The 20,573-nt window shown below is 45.1% G+C and overlaps 4 protein-coding genes across 8 annotated transcripts in view; 2 read left to right on the top strand and 2 right to left on the bottom strand.

Annotated features, from left to right (window-relative positions):
• Window positions 1-4,848, top strand: part of LOC109885865 (palmitoyltransferase ZDHHC3) — a 29,206-nt gene extending 24,358 nt beyond the window's left edge. For 3 of the 4 annotated variants that reach the window (XM_031817369.1, XM_031817370.1, XM_031817368.1), the window contains exon 9: window positions 2,481-4,848. In XM_031817369.1, the coding sequence (XP_031673229.1) occupies window positions 2,481-2,687 (207 nt within the window). In that variant the 3' untranslated portion in view covers window positions 2,688-4,848. The remainder of the gene's footprint in view (window positions 1-2,480) is intronic. The other variant, XR_004207922.1, reaches the window with a different exon arrangement.
• A 1,474-nt stretch (window positions 4,849-6,322) lies between these two features.
• LOC116364135 (transmembrane protein 42-like) lies at window positions 6,323-9,897 on the bottom strand. 2 transcript variants are annotated; one of them, XM_031817365.1, is made up of 3 exons: window positions 9,626-9,897; window positions 8,797-9,483; window positions 6,323-8,310 (listed from the first exon to the last, which is right to left on the bottom strand). In XM_031817365.1, exons 1-3 carry the CDS (start codon window positions 9,803-9,805, stop codon window positions 8,176-8,178), a joined length of 1,002 nt encoding a protein of 333 aa, XP_031673225.1. In that variant the 5' UTR covers window positions 9,806-9,897; the 3' UTR covers window positions 6,323-8,175. The 2 variants fall into 2 exon arrangements, with proteins under 2 accessions (XP_031673225.1, XP_031673226.1); XM_031817366.1 differs by having other exon boundaries at window positions 8,797-8,943; window positions 9,626-9,890.
• A 25-nt stretch (window positions 9,898-9,922) lies between these two features.
• LOC116364136 (uncharacterized protein KIAA1143 homolog) lies at window positions 9,923-12,136 on the top strand. Its single transcript, XM_031817367.1, has 3 exons — window positions 9,923-10,142; window positions 10,501-10,642; window positions 11,164-12,136. The coding sequence occupies exons 1-3, from the start codon at window positions 10,020-10,022 to the stop codon at window positions 11,382-11,384; spliced, it is 486 nt and encodes a 161-aa protein (XP_031673227.1). The 5' UTR covers window positions 9,923-10,019; the 3' UTR covers window positions 11,385-12,136.
• Window positions 12,137-16,738: 4,602 nt separating this feature from the next.
• The window catches only part of LOC109886574 (glycerol-3-phosphate dehydrogenase 1-like protein), a 41,066-nt gene continuing 37,231 nt past the window's right edge, over window positions 16,739-20,573 (bottom strand). Inside the window, exons 6-8 of the mRNA XM_031817363.1 lie at window positions 18,363-18,599; window positions 17,292-17,398; window positions 16,739-17,052 (exon numbers count right to left, since the gene is read on the bottom strand). Coding sequence (XP_031673223.1) covers window positions 16,956-17,052; window positions 17,292-17,398; window positions 18,363-18,599 — 441 coding nt within the window. The 3' untranslated portion in view covers window positions 16,739-16,955. The remainder of the gene's footprint in view (window positions 17,053-17,291; window positions 17,399-18,362; window positions 18,600-20,573) is intronic.

The raw sequence follows: 20,573 nt of genomic DNA on the forward strand, positions 1-20,573 counted from the left end.
TCTGTGTCTGGGGAAACCGGTCCGTTATGTCATCTGTTCTTCCTCTGTGTCTGGGGAAACCGGTCCGTTATGTCATCTGTGTCTGGGGAAACCGGTCCGTTATGTCATCTGTTCTTCATCTGTGTCTGGGGAAACCGGTCCGTTATGTCATCTGTTCTTCATCTGTGTCTGGGGAAACCGGTCCGTTATGTCATTTGTTCTTCATCTGTGTCTGGGGAAACCGGTCCGTTATGTCATCTGTTCTTCATCTGTGTCTGGGGAAACCGGTCCGTTATGTCATCTGTTCTTCATCTGTGTCTGGGGAAACCGGTCCGTTATGTCATCTGTTCTTCATCTGTGTCTGGGGAAACCGGTCCGTTATGTCATCTGTTCTTCATCTGTGTCTGGGGAAACCGGTCCGTTATGTCATCTGTTCTTCATCTGTGTCTGGGGAAACCGGTCCGTTATGTCATTTGTTCTTCATCTGTGTCTGGGGAAACCGGTCCGTTATGTCATCTGTGTCTGGGGAAACCGGTCCGTTATGTCATCTGTTCTTCCTTTTGTCTTTCTGCTGTTTATAGTTTGAATGGATGGTTGTTGAGGAGGACTGTCACCTAACTGAGGCCTGCGTCTCCAAATGGCACCCTATTCCCTCTATAGTGCACTACTTTCTATTGGGGCCCTGGTCAAAAGTAGTGCACTACTTTCTATTGGGGCCCTGGTCAAAAGTAGTGCGCTAATTTCTATTGGGGCCCTGGTCAAAAGTAGTGCGCTACATTCTATTGGGGCCCTGGTCAAAAGTAGTGCGCTGTAGAGGGGAACAGAGTGCCATGTGGGATGCGGCCTGACACTGCTGCTGTGAGGGTCTTGCCTGTGAGCAGCTAGTGAAGACCGAACATGTTTATTTTCTTTTTACTGATGTGTTTTTCAACACTTTGGCACCGAGAAAGAATAAATATTTCCTGTTTGTTTAATAAGCTGTTATTTATTTTCTTATGTCATATATCAAATATTAATTCTCTTTTTCTCTGAGGAACTGTTGTGTTTTATATATCGTGTCATTTGCAAATGGGTGTTTTTTTTTCTCGTGTGCATGCCCCTATATCTATCCTAACTCTACGTTGGTTAACTGGTTAACCTGGTGTGTCTCCTACCATTTTCTACTGAAGCTTTTAACTGTCTCTCTGAGCGTTGAGGCTGTCCGACTGGCTGCTTTCTGAATGGGACGGAGGTAAGCCCTGTAAACCCAGGGGAATGGAGGCCGTGCTGCACACACTTCAACACAAAGTTACCGTGGAGTGAATTAGTTTTTTTTTTTTAAACAACAAAGCATGATGCATGTTTTTCTGAAAGTTTCTTATTGTCTCCTGATTGGGTTTTATAGGTTGATGTTTAAAGACCTGGGATGTGTGGACGTCTTCATTGACAGAGTTAGTCTGGGCGTCTTCATTGACAGAGTTAGTCTGGACGTCTTCATTGACAGAGTTAGTCTGGACGTCTTCATTGACAGAGTTAGTCTGGACGTCTTCATTGACAGAGTTAGTCTGGACGTCTTCATTGACAGAGTTAGTCTGGACGTCTTCTTTGACAGAGTTAGTCTGGGCGTCTTCATTGACAGAGTTAGTCTGGGCGTCTTCATTGACAGAGTTAGTCTGGGCGTCTTCATTGACAGAGTTAGTCTGGACGTCTTCATTGACAGAGTTAGTCTGGGCGTCTTCATTGACAGAGTTAGTCTGGGCGTCTTCATTGACAGAGTTAGTCTGGACGTCCTCATTGACAGAGTTAGTCTGGACGTCCTCATTGACAGAGTTAGTCTGGACGTCTGTTCACTGTGTTGTCGTGTGCCGACAACTTCGACAACACGTAGAACGAGACAACACCGTCGGTGTCCGTGCCTTGTCAGAAATACCATGGCCTGGTTTCCACACCCACGAATTGTCCGTTTTGAGCATGTTAGTCCAAAAGGAGACGTCATCTGGGTTCAGGAAACCAGACACTTAAGTCACGTTTCACTGGATCGCCCATTGAAACCAATGCATGACTAAGGGAACATTGTACTGAGGGCCCCTAAATTAATGACATGTTGGATTCAGTTTCCTCTGTCTACAGCTCACTTTGTTCTCTCTCTCTCTCTCTCTCTCTCTCTCTCTCTCTCTCTCTCTCTCTCTCTCTCTCTCTCTCTCTCTCTCTCTCTGTCTCTCTGTCTCTCTGTCTCTGTCTCTGTCTCTGTCTCTCTCTCTCTGTCTCTGTCTCTCTCTCTCTGTATCTGTGTCTCTCTCTGTCTCTCTGTATCTGTGTCTCTCTCTGTCTCTGTGTCTCTCTCTCTCTGTATCTCTGTGTCTCTCTCTCTCTGTATCTCTGTGTCTCTCTCTGTATCTGTGTCTCTCTCTGTCTCTGTGTCTCTCTCTCTCTGTATCTCTGTCTCTCTCTCTCTCTGTATCTGTGTCTCTCTCTGTCTCTCTCTCTCTCTCTCTCTCTGTCTCTGTGTCTCTCTGTTCCAGGGCATCGAACGTCTGAAGGGGGAGCAGGCCAGGTGGGAGAAGACTTCCTGCTGGGAGGCGATGAAGTCGGCGTTTGGAGGGCCCTTCTCCCCATCCTGGCTCAGTCCCTTCTCCGACCTCCGCTGTAAGAGGGATCCCAATGACCACGTGGCGCTGCCGCAGGGGGAGATCATCGAGGAGGACATCATAGAGATACCGCTGGTCTAGTGTCATGAGACTCCCGTAGAACTAGAATGAACAGAATGGCCGTCCCGTAGAACTAGAATGAACAGAATGGCCGTCCCGTAGAACTAGAATGAATAGAATGGCCGTCCCGTAGAACTAGAATGAAGAGAATGGCCGTCCCGTAGAACTGGAATGAACAGAATGGCCGTCCCGTAGAACTAGAATGAACAGAATGGCCGTCCCGTAGAACTAGAATGAACAGAATGGCCGTCCCGTAGAACTAGAATGAACAGAATGGCCGTCCCGTAGAACTAGAATGAACAGAATTGCCGTCCCATAGAACTAGAATGAATAGAATGGGCGTGGAACCTAGCACCCTGGCAGGTTTTGACTGGTGAACTCCTGGGTACACTTGCTATGGAAGCCTGGTGTTGTGATCCAATATGGTGTCGTTGACTAAATAATTAGGAGGGTGATTTACATTTGTCCTATTTCAGACATGTACCAGTGTGTATTATACACGTGTGAATTGTACATTTTTTATTTTTCTGCATATCTCAACTCTCCCTGAGACACCCTCCGGGGGGAGGGGGGGAGGAGATCTGGACTAGGCTTTTATAGAGATGCCAGTTCTATTCATTCTATTTCTATACAGACTCCACTGGTCTATTGCGGTGTCCTTCCTACAGTGCTACTGCTGCTTGGACCAAAGCCTTAAAGGGACCCTACACCAAATGTCCTTTTAAAGAATGAGCCACAAAATGTCCAGGTCGATACCCCTGGTGATGTGAACGAGGTACAAATCCCAACGAAGACGAGAGTTGGATTGTACCCAAACGGGCTCTTTCAGGACTCCAGAGCATCTCCTGCATACACAGCTCTACATGGTTCAGTATGGGATGACCTCTAGAAAATGACCTGTGGACTATGCAGAATCTAGACTGTCCGTTGCCTTTAATCTTACTTCACTGAGTGCCTTTATAAACTGGCAAGTTGAGACTTGACAGTTACTGGCCTTGTTCTACTGGCCTTGTTCTACTGGCCTTGTTCTGCTGGCCTTGTTCTGCATGGTATGCAAATGAGGTGGTAGCAGTTACTGGCCTTGTTCTACTGGCCTTGTTCTGCATGGAATGCAAATGAGGTGGTAACAGTTACTGGCCTTGTTCTGCATGGTATGCAAATGAGGTGGTAGCAGTTACTGGCCTTGTTCTGCATGGTATGCAAATGAGGTGGTAGCAGTTACTGGCCTTGTTCTGCATGGTATGCAAATGAGGTGGTAGCAGTTACTGGCCTTGTTCTGCATGGTATGCAAATGAGGTGGTAGCAGTTACTGGCCTTGTTCTGCATGGTATGCAAATGAGGTGGTAGCAGTTACTGGCCTTGTTCTGCATGGTATGCAAATGAGGTGGTAGCAGTTACTGGCCTTGTTCTGCATGGTATGCAAATGAGGTGGTAGCAGTTACTGGCCTTGTTCTGCATGGTATGCAAATGGGGTGGTAGCAGTTACTGGCCTTGTTCTGCATGGTATGCAAATGAGGTGGTGACAGTTACTGGCCTTGTTCTGCATGGTATGCAAATGAGGTGGTGACAGTTACTGGCCTTGTTCTGCATGGTATGCAAATGAGGTGGTGACAGTTACTGGCCTTGTTCTGCATGGTATGCAAATGAGGTGGTAACAGTTACTGGCCTTGTTCTGCATGGTATGCAAATTAGGTGGTAGCAGTTACTGGCCCTGTTCGGCATGGTATGCAAATGAGGTGGTAGCAGTTACTGGCCTTGTTCTGCATGGTATGCAAATGAGGTGGTAGCGGTTACTGGCCCTGTTCTGCATGGTATGCAAATGAGGTGGTAGCGGTTACTGGCCTTGTTCTGCATGGTATGCAAATGAGGTGGTAGCAGTTACTGGCCTTGTTCTGCATGGTATGCAAATGAGGTGGTAGCGGTTACTGGCCTTGTTCTGCATGGTATGCAAATGAGGTGGTAGCGGTTACTGGCCTTGTTCTGCATGGTATGCAAATGAGGTGGTAACAGTTACTGGCCTTGTTCTGCATGGTATGCAAATGAGGTGGTAGCGGTTACTGGCCTTGTTCTGCATGGTATGCAAATGAGGTGGTAACAGTTTTTAAACTTGTTCTATCTGTATTATCATGTCAGAGAATTACATGACCTTTACGCGTGTGTTAATTAAAGGGCCTTATCTAAACATGTGATTACTAATGTTCAATAACATACAATGCATTAATTAATTATCAATGTCTTCATCTGGGAAATGTAGAGAGAACACTATTTTATTGAATGAGTGTTAGTTGGGGGGGTGTAAGGTGATAGTGGGGGGGTGATAGTAGTGGGGGGGTAAGGTTATTGTGTAGGGGAGGGGAGGGGGGTTAGGTGATAGTGGGAGGGGGGGGGGGGTTAAGTGATAGTGGGGGGGGTGATAGTGGGGGAGGAGGGGGGGGTGATGTGATAGTAGTGGGGGGTGCTTCTACAGTCAAACCAATGCTCCATATCAATACTATGATGGGTACTTCTACAGTCAAACCAATGCTCCATATCAATACTATGATGGGTACTTCTACAGTCAAACCAATGCTCCATATCAATACTATGATGGGTACTTCTACAGTCAAACCAATGCTCCATATCAATACTATGGGTACTTCTACAGTCAAACCAATGCTCCATATCAATACTATGATGGGTACTTCTACAGTCAAACCAATGCTCCATATCAATACTATGACGGGTACTTCTACAGTCAAACCAATGCTCCATATCAATACTATGGGTACTTCTACAGTCAAACCAATGCTCCATATCAATACTATGGGTACTTCTACAGTCAAACCAATGCTCCATATCAATACTATGATGGGTACTTCTACAGTCAAACCAATGCTCCATATCAATACTATGACGGGTACTTCTACAGTCAAACCAATGCTCCATATCAATACTATGGGTACTTCTACAGTCAAACCAATGCTCCATATCAATACTATGGGTACTTCTACAGTCAAACCAATGCTCCATATCAATACTATGATGGGTACTTCTACAGTCAAACCAATGCTCCATATCAATACTATGATGGGTACTTCTACAGTCAAACCAATGCTCCATATCAATACTATGATGGGTACTTCTACAGTCAAACCAATGCCTCATATCAATACTATGGGTACTTCTACAGTCAAACCAATGCTCCATATCAATACTATGATGGGTACTTCTACAGTCAAACCAATGCTCCATATCAATACTATGATGGGTACTTCTACAGTCAAACCAATGCTCCATATCAATACTATGGGTACTTCTACAGTCAAACCAATGCTCCATATCAATACTATGGGTACTTCTACAGTCAAACCAATGCTCCATATCAATACTATGGGTACTTCTACAGTCAAACCAATGCTCCATATCAATACTATGATGGGTACTTCTACAGTCAAACCAATGCTCCATATCAATACTATTATGGGTACTTCTACAGTCAAACCAATGCTCCATATCAATACTATTATGGGTACTTCTACAGTCAAACCAATGCTCCATATCATGGGACCACTGTTTACTTTAACCTTTGACTTAAAGGGAATTTGTCAATGATCTCTGACTTTATCCATGTATTGATTGGTTCTGATGTTAGTTTGACTACAGAATAAAGAACATGATTAAGTGTAAAGGTTTATTTACAAAACTCTAATTTCAATAAATTGATACCCATTTTGTCTTACAGGTCATTACAATATTGTCCAAAATATACATATCAACAGTACTATTAAAGAAAGTATTTGTTTACATAATAATGTGTAGAAAAGCCTGATCATGTTTGTGTATGGAGTGCAGACCTTGGTCATATCATACCCAGAGACGGTAAGACAGAGTAGAAACATGTCGGCTGTAACATGTTAGAATCCATGTACAGTCAGATGTAACATGTTAGAATCCATGTACAGTCAGATGTAACATGTTAGAATCCATGTAGTCAGATGTAACATGTTAGAATCCATGTACAGTCGGATGTAACATGTTAGAATCCATGTAGTCAGATGTAACATGTTAGAATCCATGTAGTCAGATGTAACATGTTAGAATCCATGTACAGTCAGATGTAACATGTTAGAATCCATGTACAGTCAGATGTAACATGTTAGAATCCATGTACAGTCAGATGTAACATGTTAGAATCCATGTACAGTCAGATGTAACATGTTAGAATCCATGTACAGTCAGATGTAACATGTTAGAATCCATGTACAGTCAGATGTAACATGTTAGAATCCATGTACAGTCAGATGTAACATGTTAGAATCCATGTACAGTCGGATGTAACATGTTAGAATCCATGTACAGTCGGATGTAACATGTTAGAATCCATGTACAGTCGGATGTAACATGTTAGAATCCATGTAGTCAGATGTAACATGTTAGAATCCATGTAGTCAGATGTAACATGTTAGAATCCATGTACAGTCAGATGTAACACGTTAGAATCCATGTACAGTCAGATGTAACACGTTAGAATCCATGTACAGTCAGATGTAACACGTTAGAATCCATGTACAGTCAGATGTAACACGTTAGAATCCATGTACAGTCAGATGTAACATGTTAGAATCCATGTACAGTCAGATGTAACATGTTAGAATCCATGTACAGTCAGATGTAACATGTTAGAATCCATGTACAGTCAGATGTAACATGTTAGAATCCATGTACAGTCAGATGTAACATGTTAGAATCCATGTACAGTCAGATGTAACATGTTAGAATCCATGTACAGTCAGATGTAACATGTTAGAATCCATGTACAGTCAGATGTAACATGTTAGAATCCATGTAGTCAGATGTAACATGTTAGAATCCATGTACAGTCAGATGTAACATGTTAGAATCCATGTACAGTCAGATGTAACATGTTAGAATCCATGTACAGTCGGATGTAACATGTTAGAATCCATGTACAGTCAGATGTAACATGTTAGAATCCATGTAGTCAGATGTAACACGTTAGAATCCATGTAGTCAGATGTAACACGTTAGAATCCATGTAGTCAGATGTAACACGTTAGAATCCATGTACAGTCAGATGTAACACGTTAGAATCCATGTACAGTCAGATGTAACATGTTAGAATCCATGTACAGTCGGATGTAACATGTTAGAATCCATGTAGTCAGATGTAACATGTTAGAATCCATGTACAGTCAGATGTAACATGTTAGAATCCATGTACAGTCAGATGTAACATGTTAGAATCCATGTAACATGTTAGAATCCATGTAACATGTTAGAATCCATGTAACATGTTAGAATCCATGTAACATGTTAGAATCCATGTAACATGTTAGAATCCATGTAGTCAGATGTAACATCAAAGCCCTTCGTGGTAATAGAACATGGTTCTCGTGAGATCCAGATTATTTGAGTCAGAAAGCGTTTGTGGAACGGCGAGGCGGTCCAGTGGGGTGATTGATACAGTGGTATTGTTATTCCACTTCTTATTCCACATGTGGACAGTCCTTCACTCTTCCTTCTTGGCCTCTGCTGGTTCAGAAGTTGATCCGTGCAGCACCAGTAAACCTGACAGCGTTAGAGAGATGCCCACCCACCACAGTGCTGCGTGGATCTCGCCAAAGATCAGCTTCCCAAGGAATGCCTAAAGACAGTACAGACTATGTAAGTGGGATTGGCAACATAAATAGCCTATAATACCTGTGTCCATACAGTGACTCACAGATGTCATTGCTCCAATAATGTTGTTCCGCTATGGTCTTATGGTCAATGTTCTATAGTGCCAAAGGCCTACTGTACTGTGTTCATATAAATTGGATAGCTGAGATCTGGGGTCGTATTCATAGTGTCTCAGGAGGAGGAGTACTGAGATCTGGGGTCGTATTCATAGTGTCACAGGAGGAGGAGTGCTGAGATCTGGGGTCGTATTCATAGTGTCTCAGGAGGAGGAGTGCTGAGATCTGGGGTCGTATTCATAGTGTCACAGGAGGAGGAGTGCCGATCTAGGATCAGGTCCACCCGACTTAACCATTATGATCTAAAAGGTGAAATTGATCCTATCGTCAACACTCCTACTCAGACATTTTATGAAAACATGCCGTGATGGATATCAACCAGTTGCTCTACTCACAGAGGATACAAAGTTGGATGCGGTGGTGGTGACCGTGGCCCGGGCCGAGGAGGAGGAGTGTCTCAGAGCCTTGGAGAAGAAGGTCCACATCACAGCATTACTGGTGAATAGCAGTCCTCCACACAGCAACCTCAGAGGGATGTGGAGCTGAAACAAACACCACATCACAGCATTACTGGTGAATAGCAGCTCCAGAGGGATGTGGAGCTGAAACAAACACCACATCACAGCATTACTGGTGAATAGCAGCTCCAGAGGGATGTGGAGCTGGAACAAACACCACATCACAGCATTACTGGTGAATAGCAGCTCCAGAGGGATGTGGAGCTGAAACAAACACCACATCACAGCATTACTGGTGAATAGCAGCTCCAGAGGGATGTGGAGCTGGAACAAACACCACATCACAGCATTACTGGTGAATAGCAGCTCCAGAGGGATGTGGAGCTGAAACAAACACCACATCACAGCATTACTGGTGAATAGCAGCTCCAGAGGGATGTGGAGCTGAAACAAACACCACATCACAGCATTACTGGTGAATAGCAGCTCCAGAGGGATGTGGAGCTGGAACAAACACCACATCACAGCATTACTGGTGAATAGCAGCTCCAGAGGGATGTGGAGCTGGAACAAACACCACATCACAGCATTACTGGTGAATAGCAGCTCCAGAGGGATGTGGAGCTGGAATACAATAGGATTTGTTAGTGGTCTCTGGTAGAATGGTATCTCTCTCTCTCTCTCACACACACATTCTTTCTCTCAGTCTCCATCTGACACACACACACACTTAGAAAATAATACATTCATATAGATACACTCTCACCCATTCGCAGGGTGATGTTTCCTCCTGAATAATCCTGTAGTCTCCATCCTGAGACCAGGTTTTCAGCCCTGTTTCACACATCCCTTTGAGGTAATCTGAGCCCAGAGATAGCTTGGCTGACGAGGAAGCGACGGCTCCAAGAAAGCCCGCTAATAATGCATAAAACGCACCTGAAATCATGTTTATTTAGCATCTAAACTAGACTGTACTGTCACATATTTGACTACTTCCTTGTCTGAAATGCTTCACTCGGTTCAACCAATCAGACTCACCTCTGGGATCATATGACCTTCAGCGGGCGCAGGGCGATGACGATTCAATGTTACGCTAAACACGACGGGCTAAACACAACCTGAAATTATCTTCGTTTCCTTAATTTGTTCTAACTCTCAAAATGGCTAAAACGAATAAGGGTCCGAAAGCGAACGTATCGTGGGTGAAACCAGCAGAACCGTCATTTTTAAAGAAATTCAAGAACGATGTTGGCTTTAAGGAAGGTCCGACCATTGATACCAAGGTATTTCGCTAATGTGCTAGGTTAGCTAGCCTACCGTTAGGTGGGATGTAGAGCTACAGTATATATGACTGTATGGCAAGCCCGCTGGAGAGCTACTCTATATGTAGGTTTTAGTTAGTCGGTAACACTTTGATTCAGCTAGTCAAGTAACGTTATTAGCTAGCTCTACAGGAGAGTTGACCACCCTCCAAATTATTGGTGTTTTCTCTCACATAATTCAATTCCTTGACCACTATAGATATTTCATTGCCACGAAGGCCTATATTTTTTTTGCAGATATGTGTACCTTTTTAACATGGAAAGGGCTGCTGGTATGATGTCAATATGGTGATATTCAACCTGGTCACTGTTCCCGCAGCGTTTAGAGATGCCAGCCTTGGAGGATGACAGTGGCAGTGATCGTGAAGATGAGCTGCCTCAAGTTGTCATTCTCAAAAAGGGAGATTTGAGCGCTGAAGAAGTGTTACAGATAAAAGAGGTAAAGGATGGTACAGATAAAGGTAAGAACAATTAATTATATAAATAATATATAATAGCCTAAACTATCAAATAAACTTGGTGTTAATTGGCGTGTGTGTGTCTCTGTGTACTGGGTGTCTGTCTGTACTGGGTGTCTGTCTGTACTGGGTGTCTGTCTGTACTGGGTGTCTGTCTGTACTGGGTGTCTGTCTGTACTGGGTGTCTGTCTGTACTGGGTGCCTGTCTGTACTGGGTGCCTGTCTGTACTGGGTGCCTGTCTGTACTGGGTGCCTGTCTGTACTGGGTGCCTGTCTGTACTGGGTGCCTGTCTGTACTGGGTGCCTGTCTGTACTGGGTGCCTGTCTGTACTGGGTGCCTGTCTGTACTGGGTCTACTGTGTGTATACAGGGTCTGTACTGTGTGTCTGTCTGTACTGTGTATACAGGGTCTGTACTGTGTGTCTGTTGTGTGTATACAGGGTCTGTACTGTGGGTCTGCAGTGTATACAGGGTATGTAGTGTGTGTGTGTACTTCATCTGCCTCTTCTCCTTGCTGCCTACAGAAGACAAGCCTCCTGCGGACGGAAAGATCCTGTTCAAGAAGCCCACGAAGCGCTCCTCCGACAAGTTCCAGGGCATCACAGCCAGCTCTAACAACAACAAGAAGAAGAAGAGTGAAGGAAAGAGTGAAGGAGGAGATGAAGAGAAAAAGGAGGAGAAGTCTGAAAAGAAGGTGAAGAACAAGAGTCTTCTCTCTTTCGGAGAGGATGAGGATGAGGACTAGAAGTTAATTCACCGCAGGGATTTCAGACTAGAGCAATCAACCGCTCATGGATGATGGAACTGATCTACTGTGGTTGTTGGTTTTTACTATGGGCAAAAAGACCCAACATAGAATAGCTCCACATCGTAGTTTGTCCCACTAGACTAAGATCCTTAGACATTACGGGTCATCCCCTCTTTTTTTGGAGGTGGAATCTGGACATGTATGTGAAACAAACCCCTTCAATCACATTCACGAACAAAGATCTTTTAGATTACATAAGATGCATGCTGTTATTCTTTGTCGACTATAAGACATGTCTCTGCTGTTGGAAATGTTGTATAGTGACTCACCGTGGGCCTATTATCCATCCATTACAACTGTAGTCATCCGTCCTTCAGTGGATCCTCTGCACTTTTTCATATAGCCAACACAGTCTGGATCGAAGATTTTATCAAGGTAACCCGTGTGACAACAGCTACTAAAGAGGGAAGCAATGAGCTGGTGGCTTTTGGTTAAAAAATATATAGTCTGGAGTGATGTGATACTTTTCTACTTCTATAGTCAATAATTCATTGGATGTACAAATATGTTTTAGCTTTGACAACGGAGCATCAAAAGATGTCTTTAGTTAAACCACTGCGTTGTTTTGATGCCGAGGTGTTGGATCTTTCTGTGATTGTATTGTGCGTTTTTTTTTTATGATGGTGTTTAGTTGAATAAGTTTGAAATGTAACTATTAAAATACATGAAGGCCTTACGATAGCATAATACATCATGTATAGTATGTTCTGTAGAAAGCAGGTCTGAAAAGTAGGTCATTTTGCAAAAATGTCTCTCATTAGCAAATACCTTTCTGGTTTTCACAATATGCAGAGAAAGGTCAGTGAAAAAACGAGAGATATACATTTATATTCCCATAGAAAATAGTGTTACTTTTACATTTTAAACATGCGGCTCTTCAAATCCCAGAGGACTGATTTAGTTACCGAGGTAGTTAAACTGATAAGAAGGATGACTTGGAGGTTACAATCACAAGCAAAAAAATCAAATGCAAAGTTATATATCAAGAAACCTTCGTACGCCCCACCCCATAACCTTTGGCTGTAACGCGTTGGTCTGTCTAATCATCTACTGAATGCTGATCATTCATAAGTAGACTGACTACATACTGTATGTAAATCCACTTCTAATGTACTGGAACATTCATATCCAAATAGGCCTAGTCCCCTGGTAACCGGGCAACCTGGTTTGTTGGTTGCTCTTGCCAACTCCTGTTGCTGTCATTGCCATGACAATGATTTGGTATGACGCCATAAACAGACTGGCACTCAAGACTAAATCCCTGGCGGTAGAACCCGTAAAGGCATCTTGATCATAAATCGACCCACAAAACCTGACGTTAGTAAACCACATTAGATGATATAGGGAAACAAATGAAACCCTTTTTTAATAATGGTATAAAAAATATTTTAAAAAACACATTGAAATGCCTACGCCTGAATGCAGTAGGGTACAGGTACTATACATACACTATTGTTTTAGACTCTTGCCATTCACAAATGGTATCTGTCAATCACTACACTCTTAGAATTAGTGGTGACTTGAGGAACCCTGGAGTTCCTCAAGAACCTATGCATATCCCAAAGTTGGAATAGTTTCCGCATGTAATCAACCATGTTAATATTATTATATTAGAATATGTAATATGCATAAATATTCAAGGAACAATCTAAATTGCAGTGTACGAACTTAACATGAACAGGAATGACATTTACACTAAACGGGTGACCAAAAAGAACTATCTGAAAGCCACGCCTCCAATAAGCCACGCCTTCAATCTGATAGGCTGCCACCTCTACAATATATAATGAAAAAGGGTACAAAAAAATAACTCCTACCATCACAAAAAGGATCCGGTTTGAAACTTTACCCAGGAGTTCCTCGACGACCCTTTTCAGAGGGGGTTTCCTCGACGACCCTTTTCAGAGGGGGTTTCCTCGACGACCCTTTTCAGAGGGGGTTTCTCGAGGAACCTTTTCAGAGGGGGTTTCTCGACGACCCTTTTTCAAATGTAAACGTTCCACCGGTGTGGCAAACCAAAAGGTTCTTCCAGACACCGTTTCTTTTAAGAGTGAATAATGACCTTTCATTCAGGCCCCACTGTTCTAGCAAAACAAAACATGGTGGGGGCTGTCTGTTGTGGTAGGCCGGTGACGACGACCGCCGAGCGCCACTCGAACAGGAAGAGGAGCTACCTTCGGTAGGAGTCGTGACAGTTGTTGTCTGTTGTGCATGTTATTTTGGCATTAATACGTGTCACATATCAGTTTGCAAACAATGTAAAAAAATAAATAAAAAACGAACAAACAATTGAGTTAATAAAGCCGCATACAAACTTGGTTTATTTTTTTGGCTTTCTTGAGTAAGGCAGGTCCAAAATGCAGGTGTTTCAGCCTAGCTCAGTGCTTTATGTGGTGGTGGGGCCGCCACTCATGGGGACACTACGTCACCACCAAATCTAAGGGTGGAGCTTGACAATTCAATCCCCTTGGGTGCTGCCATAGAGTTACATTAGAAGTGTCCATCCAAGAAGGACCTCAAGGTCATTGGCTTACAGAAAGAATTACGTCAAATCACGTGATATCTACAGCAGCTTTGATTGGACTGATCATGTCAACATCGTACTTTCAAAATCTTAGCTAGCAGTCATCATCATGAATCAAGTCGACAATCTACTCGCAAATCCTTTTTAATCCTTTTCATATGAAGATAAATAATTAAGAGAAATTATAGATAAAACGTATTGTTGCTCATCGGCCATTGGACATAAACATTCCACAACAAGTTGGAAATTGCAAATTCAACAATGAGAGGTTTGGAAGGAATCAGTGGCTAACTGCAAGCATTGCAAAGCAATCACTATCCTGCTATTCAGTGGAGTGGCTGTGTGGTCCAAGTCTGGGTTTAAGGGTCTCTTTTCCAAACTTAAAAGGATAAACATTCAACATTGGCCATGCTGTCAATCCAGCATGACTTCTGCCTCCTAGCTCGCTCATTGTCTTAAACTAAATGACAGATGGCCTCTTATCCGCTTGTCGTCCCCTTATGCCAGAGTTTGTTACATCTCAATTGTCAGTAGAAACCACATTTGTTTAAGTAAGTCAGCCATATCAGCTCTGTTTTTTTAAAAGGCAGTAAATGAGTCTGAATGAACTGTTTTTGCTGCCAGAAAAGGCTCCACTGATAGCTAGGTGTAGCAGTGGTAAGATGTTGGGTGGCAGGGTAGCCTAGTGGTTAGAGCGGTGGACTAGTTAACCGGAAGGTTGCAAGTTCAAATCCCCAAGCTGACAAGGTACAACTCTGTCGTTCTGCCCCTGAACAAGGCAGTTAACCCACTGTTCCTAGGCCGTCATTGAAAATAAGAATTTGTTCTTAACTGACCTGCCTAGTTAAATAAAGGTTAAAAAAAATGTGGGGACTGCTGTTGGGACTCTGCTGTTGGGACTCCACTGATAGCCAGGTGTAGCAGTGGTAAGATGTGGGGACTGCTGTTGGGACTCCACTGATAGCCAGGTGTAGCAGTGGTAAGATGTGGGGACTGCTGTTGGGACTCCACTGATAGCCAGGTGTAGCAGTGGTAAGATGTGGGGACTGCTGTTGGGACTCTGCTGTTGGGACTCCACTGATAGCCAGGTGTAGCAGTGGTAAGATGTGGGGACTGCTGTTGGGACTCCACTGATAGCCAGGTGTAGCAGTGGTAAGATGTGGGGACTGCTGTTGGGACTCTGCTGTTGGGACTCCACTGATAGCCAGGTGTAGCAGTGGTAAGATGTGGGGACTGCTGTTGGGACTCTGCTGTTGGGACTCCACTGATAGCCAGGTGTAGCAGTGGTAAGATGTGGGGACTGCTGTTGGGACTCCACTGATAGCCAGGTGTAGCAGTGGTAAGATGTGGGGACTGCTGTTGGGACTCTACTGTTGGGACTCCACTGATAGCCAGGTGTAGCAGTGGTAAGATGTGGGGACTGCTGTTGGGACTCTGCTGTAAGGGCCTACATAAAGCTGTCCCAACAGTTTGTGGACAACATTTGTCACCGTTATAGTGCAGTTAATGTATTGTTAAGTGTTGTGGGTTTGCTGGCATCTCAAAAAATATAAATATTTTTGCCCCTCCAAGATTTACATGCTAAAATCACCACTGATAATGATTGGGGATTTACATTAGTGAGGTAAGGACTGCATTTGAATTTTTTCCCAGAGTGCACTTGTTCCCTTTGTAAAAACAATGTATGACTCCATTGGGATTGACTTCACATTAAAATGATGTGAATGGCAGTGAAACAGTATAAAATGACAGAAGTTCCCTCTGGGGAAAAATGTAGTAATTCCATTCTATTCTAATTAACGATTTTGAAATGTGCCACTGAAACGAATTACTTCTCACAAAGTTAATTATGTCCTAACACCCCCCCCCCCCACCCTAATTGAAAGGGAAATGTCTGGTTTTGTCAGCATGATTAAATAAATAAAAATAAAAAAGTGCATTTGAGACCAATGCTGAATGGTGTCCTTAGAGCCACTTTTGAGCCCTAATGGCTGGCTAGTGGCATCGGAGGTCATTCAGGTTCAATAGCACTGAAGGAAACTGACATCCACCCATAGATATTGTATGTCAATGTGAGGTACTGATTCACCAGACACTTAGCAGCACCCCTGGCTCATCGCTTTAACACAACAATATTGTAAATAGCATCTATTTTGTAACTTTTGGTCCCTGAACCTTGAAGGGAAGGTAGGGTGGGGAGGGGGGGGGGGAGGGGGGGGGGGAGGTAGGGTGGGGAGGGGGGGGGGGAGGGGGGGGGGAGGTAGGGTAGGGTGGGGAGGTAGGGTGGAAGGGGGGGGGGGGGGGGTAGGGTGGGGAGGTAGGGTGGGGAGGTAGGGTGGGAAGGGGGGGGGGGGGTAGGGTGGGAAGGGGGGGGGGGGGGTAGGGTGGGAAGGGGGGGGGGGGTAGGGTGGGGAGGTAGGGTGGGAAAGGAGGGAGGGAATGGTAGGGTAGGGTGGGGAGGTAGGGTGGGAAGGGGGGGGGGGAATGGTAGGGTAGGGTGGGGAGGTAGGGTGGGAAGGGGGGGGGGAATGGTAGGGTAGGGTGGGGAGGTAGGGTGGGAAGGGGGGGGGGAATGGTAGGGTAGGGTGGGGAGGTAGGGTGGGAAGGGGGGGGGGGGGGGGTAGGGTGGGAAAGGAGGGAGGGAATGGTAGGGTAGGGTGGGGAGGTAGGGTGGGAAAGGAGGGAGGGAATGGTAGGGTAGGGTGGGGAGGTAGGGTGGGAAGGGGGGGGGGGGGGTAGGGTGGGAAGGGAGTGAGGAAGGGAAGGGTTGGGGAGAAAGGGGAGGGAAGGGTAGGGAGGGACGGAGGAAGGGTTAGGGAGGGAAGGAAGGAGGGAGGGGCGGGGAAGGGGTGAGAGGGTAGGCCTGACCCTTGTTTGAAAGAACAGCTTCTCTATAGATAGAGGTCAGAGGAGAGCAGCTGGAGAGGAGAGATGGAGCTAGCTCTGCTATCTGAGGTTAGCCTAGCATACCTAGCTAGCTGCACTCACAGGTGCTCTGGATGACTCTGTAGACAGGAGATCATTTCCTGTACCGGCTTGCCCTCGAAACAGATCTGATACACTGCGACAAACAGAGGGAACCTGGGAAAGACACAACAGAATGACACAAGAGTTAAAATAGAAACATACAACCACCTCTCTCATCATTAGATCAAGTCTGGGCTCATGGCCGGGACCACAGGGTAATACAGGTGGGATGGGTGACAGACTACATTTGGCTAGGTACTGTATCTGTATCGATCAGGGAGAGAGAGAGAGAAAGAGAGAGAGAGAGACAGAGAGAGAGAGAGAGACAGAGAGAGACAGAGAGAGAGACTCACTTATCCACCAGTCCCTTCTGTTTGAGGATGTGGTAGACTTCAGCTGAGGTAGCAGGACCCTGGAGCTTCTGTCCGTTCAACATCTCCTGCTCCAGGACCTCAATAGTCTAGCAAGGAGGCAAATACAGGACATATTACCATGTATCTGTGTAGGAGTTAGGCCTATACTGTTTATGTTGTCATGGGGTGGTGTACCGTTGTCATGGGGTGGTGTAACATTGAAGTGGGGTGGTGTAATGTAACGTTGCCATGGAGTGGTGTAACGTTGCCATGGAGTGATGTAATGTTGCCATGGGGTGGTGTGACGTTGTCATGGGGTGGTGTAACGTTGTCATGGGGTGGTTGTAACATTGACATGGGGTGGTGTAATGTAACGTTGCCATGGAGTGGTGTAACGTTGCCATGGAGTGGTGTAATGTTGCCATGGGGTGGTGTGACGTTGTCATGGGGTGGTATGACGTTGACATGGGGTGGTATAATGTTGCCATGGGGTGTTGCAACGTTGACATGGGGTGGTGTAATGTTGTTATGGGGTGGTGTAATGTAACGTTGACATGGGGTGGTGTAATGTTGTCATGGGGTGTTGTAACGTTGACATGGGGTGGTGTAATGTTGTCATGGGGTGGTGTAATGTAACGTTGACATGGGGTGGTGTAATGTTGTCATGGGGTGTTGTAACGTTGACATGGGGTGGTGTAATGTTGTCATGAGGTGGTGTAATGTAACGTTGACATGGGGTGGTGTAATGTTGTCATGGGGTGTTGTAACGTTGACATGGGGTGGTGTAATGTTGCCATGGGGTGGTGTAATGTTGCCATGGGATGGTGTAATGTTGTCATGGGGTGTTGTAACGTTGACATGGGGTGGTGTAATGTTGTCATTGGGTGTTGTAATGATGCCATGGGGTGGTGTTGTGTAACGTTGCCATGGAGTGGTGTAATGTTGTCATGGGGTGGTGTAACATTGCCATGGGGTGGTGTAATGTTGTCATGGGGTGGTGTAACGTTGTCATGGGGTCAGTCAGCCGGCACTTAACCCAGGTCTGGTGTAGAGTTGGACGTTGGTCCTTACCTTTCCTGTCTTGGCGAAGGCCTCGGCCACGCGTCGGTTGCGTCCTCCATAGCAGGTGGTGATGAGGTCAGCCACGCCGCAGCTCTCCAGGAAGGTTGCAGAGGAGACGACGCCATCTTTACTGAAGAGCTTAGCGAAGGCTATCATCTCCATCAGTCCTAGTCTGATTACAGCTGCCTTGGTGTTGTCCCCACACCTCAGCCCATCACAGAACCCTGCTCCTACCGCTACGATGTTCTGAGGAAGAGAGAAGGAAAACATACAGGCAACAGGTTATTACCACGACATTACCATTTTACAATGGAAGTATCCATATTACCATGCACATACACAAGCTGGGCCGGGTACTTAAGAGTTACCTACAGGGCTCCACAGAGCTCTACAGTGTATTAGAGCTACCTTCAGGGCTCTACAGTGTATTAGAGTTACCTACAGGGCTCCACAGAGCTCTACAGTGTATTAGAGCTACCTTCAGGGCTCTACAGTGTATTAGAGTTACCTACAGGGCTCTACAGTGTATTAGAGTTACCTACAGGGCTCTACAGTGTATTAGAGTTACCTACAGGGCTCTACAGAGCTCTACAGTGTATTAGAGTTACCTACAGGGCTCCACAGAGCTCTACAGTGTATTAGAGCTACCTTCAGGGCTCTACAGTGTATTAGAGTTACCTACAGGGCTCTACAGTGTATTAGAGTTACCTTCAGGGCTCTACAGTGTATTAGAGTTACCTACAGGGCTCCACAGAGCTCTACAGTGTATAAGAGTTACCTACAGGGCTCCACAGAGCTCTACAGTGTATTAGAGTTACCTACAGGGCTCTACAGAGCTCTACAGTGTATTAGAGTTACCTACAGGGCTCCACAGAGCTCTACAGTGTATTAGAGTTACCTACAGGGCTCCACAGAGCTCTACAGTGTATTAGAGTTACCTTCAGGGCTCTACAGTGTATTAGAGTTACCTACAGGGCTCTACAGTGTATTAGAGTTACCTACAGGGCTCTACAGTGTATTAGAGTTACCTTCAGGGCTCTACAGTGTATTATAGTTACCTACAGGGCTCCACAGAGCTCTACAGTGTATTAGAGTTACCTACAGAGCTCTACAGTGTATTAGAGTTACCTACAGGGCTCTACAGTGTATTAGAGTTACCTACAGGGCTCTACAGTGTATTAGAGTTACCTACAGGGCTCTACAGTGTATTAGAGTTACCTTCAGGGCTCTACAGTGTATTAGAGTTACCTACAGGGCTCCACAGAGCTCTACAGTGTATTAGAGCTACCTTCAGGGCCCTACAGTGTATTAGAGTTACCTACAGGGCTCTACAGTGTATTAGAGTTACCTTCAGGGCTCTACAGTGTATTAGAGTTACCTACAGGGCTCCACAGAGCTCTACAATGTAGTAGAGTTACCTACAGGGCTCTACAGTGTATTAGAGTTACCTACAGGGCTCTACAGTGTATTAGAGTTACCTTCAGGGCTCTACAGTGTATTAGAGCTACCTTAAGGGCTCCACGGGGCTCTACAGTGTATTAGAGCTACCTACAGGGCTCTACAGTGTATTAGAGTTACCTACAGGGCTCTACAGTGTATTATAGTTACCTACAGGGCTCTACAGTGTATTAGAGTTACCTACAGGGCTCCACAGGGCTCTACAGTGTATTAGAGTTACCTACAGGGCTCCACAGAGCTCTACAGTGTATTCGAGTTACCTACAGGGCTCTACAGTGTATTAGAGTTACCTTCAGGGCTCTACAGTGTATTAGAGTTACCTACAGGGCTCTACAGTGTATTAGAGTTACCTACAGGGCTCTACAGTGTATTAGAGTTACCTACAGGGCTCTACAGTGTATTAGAGTTACCTTCAGGGCTATACAGTGTATTAGAGTTACCTACAGGGCTCCACAGAGCTCTACAGTGTATTAGAGTTACCTTCAGGGCTCTACAGTGTATTAGAGTTACCTACAGGGCTCCACAGGGCTCTACAGTGTATTAGAGTTACCTACAGGGCTCTACAGTGTATTAGAGTTACCTACAGGGCTCTACAGTGTATTAGAGTTACATACAGGGCTCCACAGAGCTCTACAGTGTATTAGAGTTACCTACATGGCTCTACAGTGTATTAGAGTTACCTACAGGACTCCACAGGGCTCTACAGTGTATTAGAGTTACCTTCAGGGCTCTACAGTGTATTAGAGTTACCTACAGGGCTCT

Source organism: Oncorhynchus kisutch, unplaced genomic scaffold, assembly GCF_002021735.2.
Source record: "Oncorhynchus kisutch isolate 150728-3 unplaced genomic scaffold, Okis_V2 scaffold1001, whole genome shotgun sequence".
NCBI classification, from domain to species: Eukaryota; Metazoa; Chordata; class Actinopteri; order Salmoniformes; family Salmonidae; genus Oncorhynchus; species Oncorhynchus kisutch.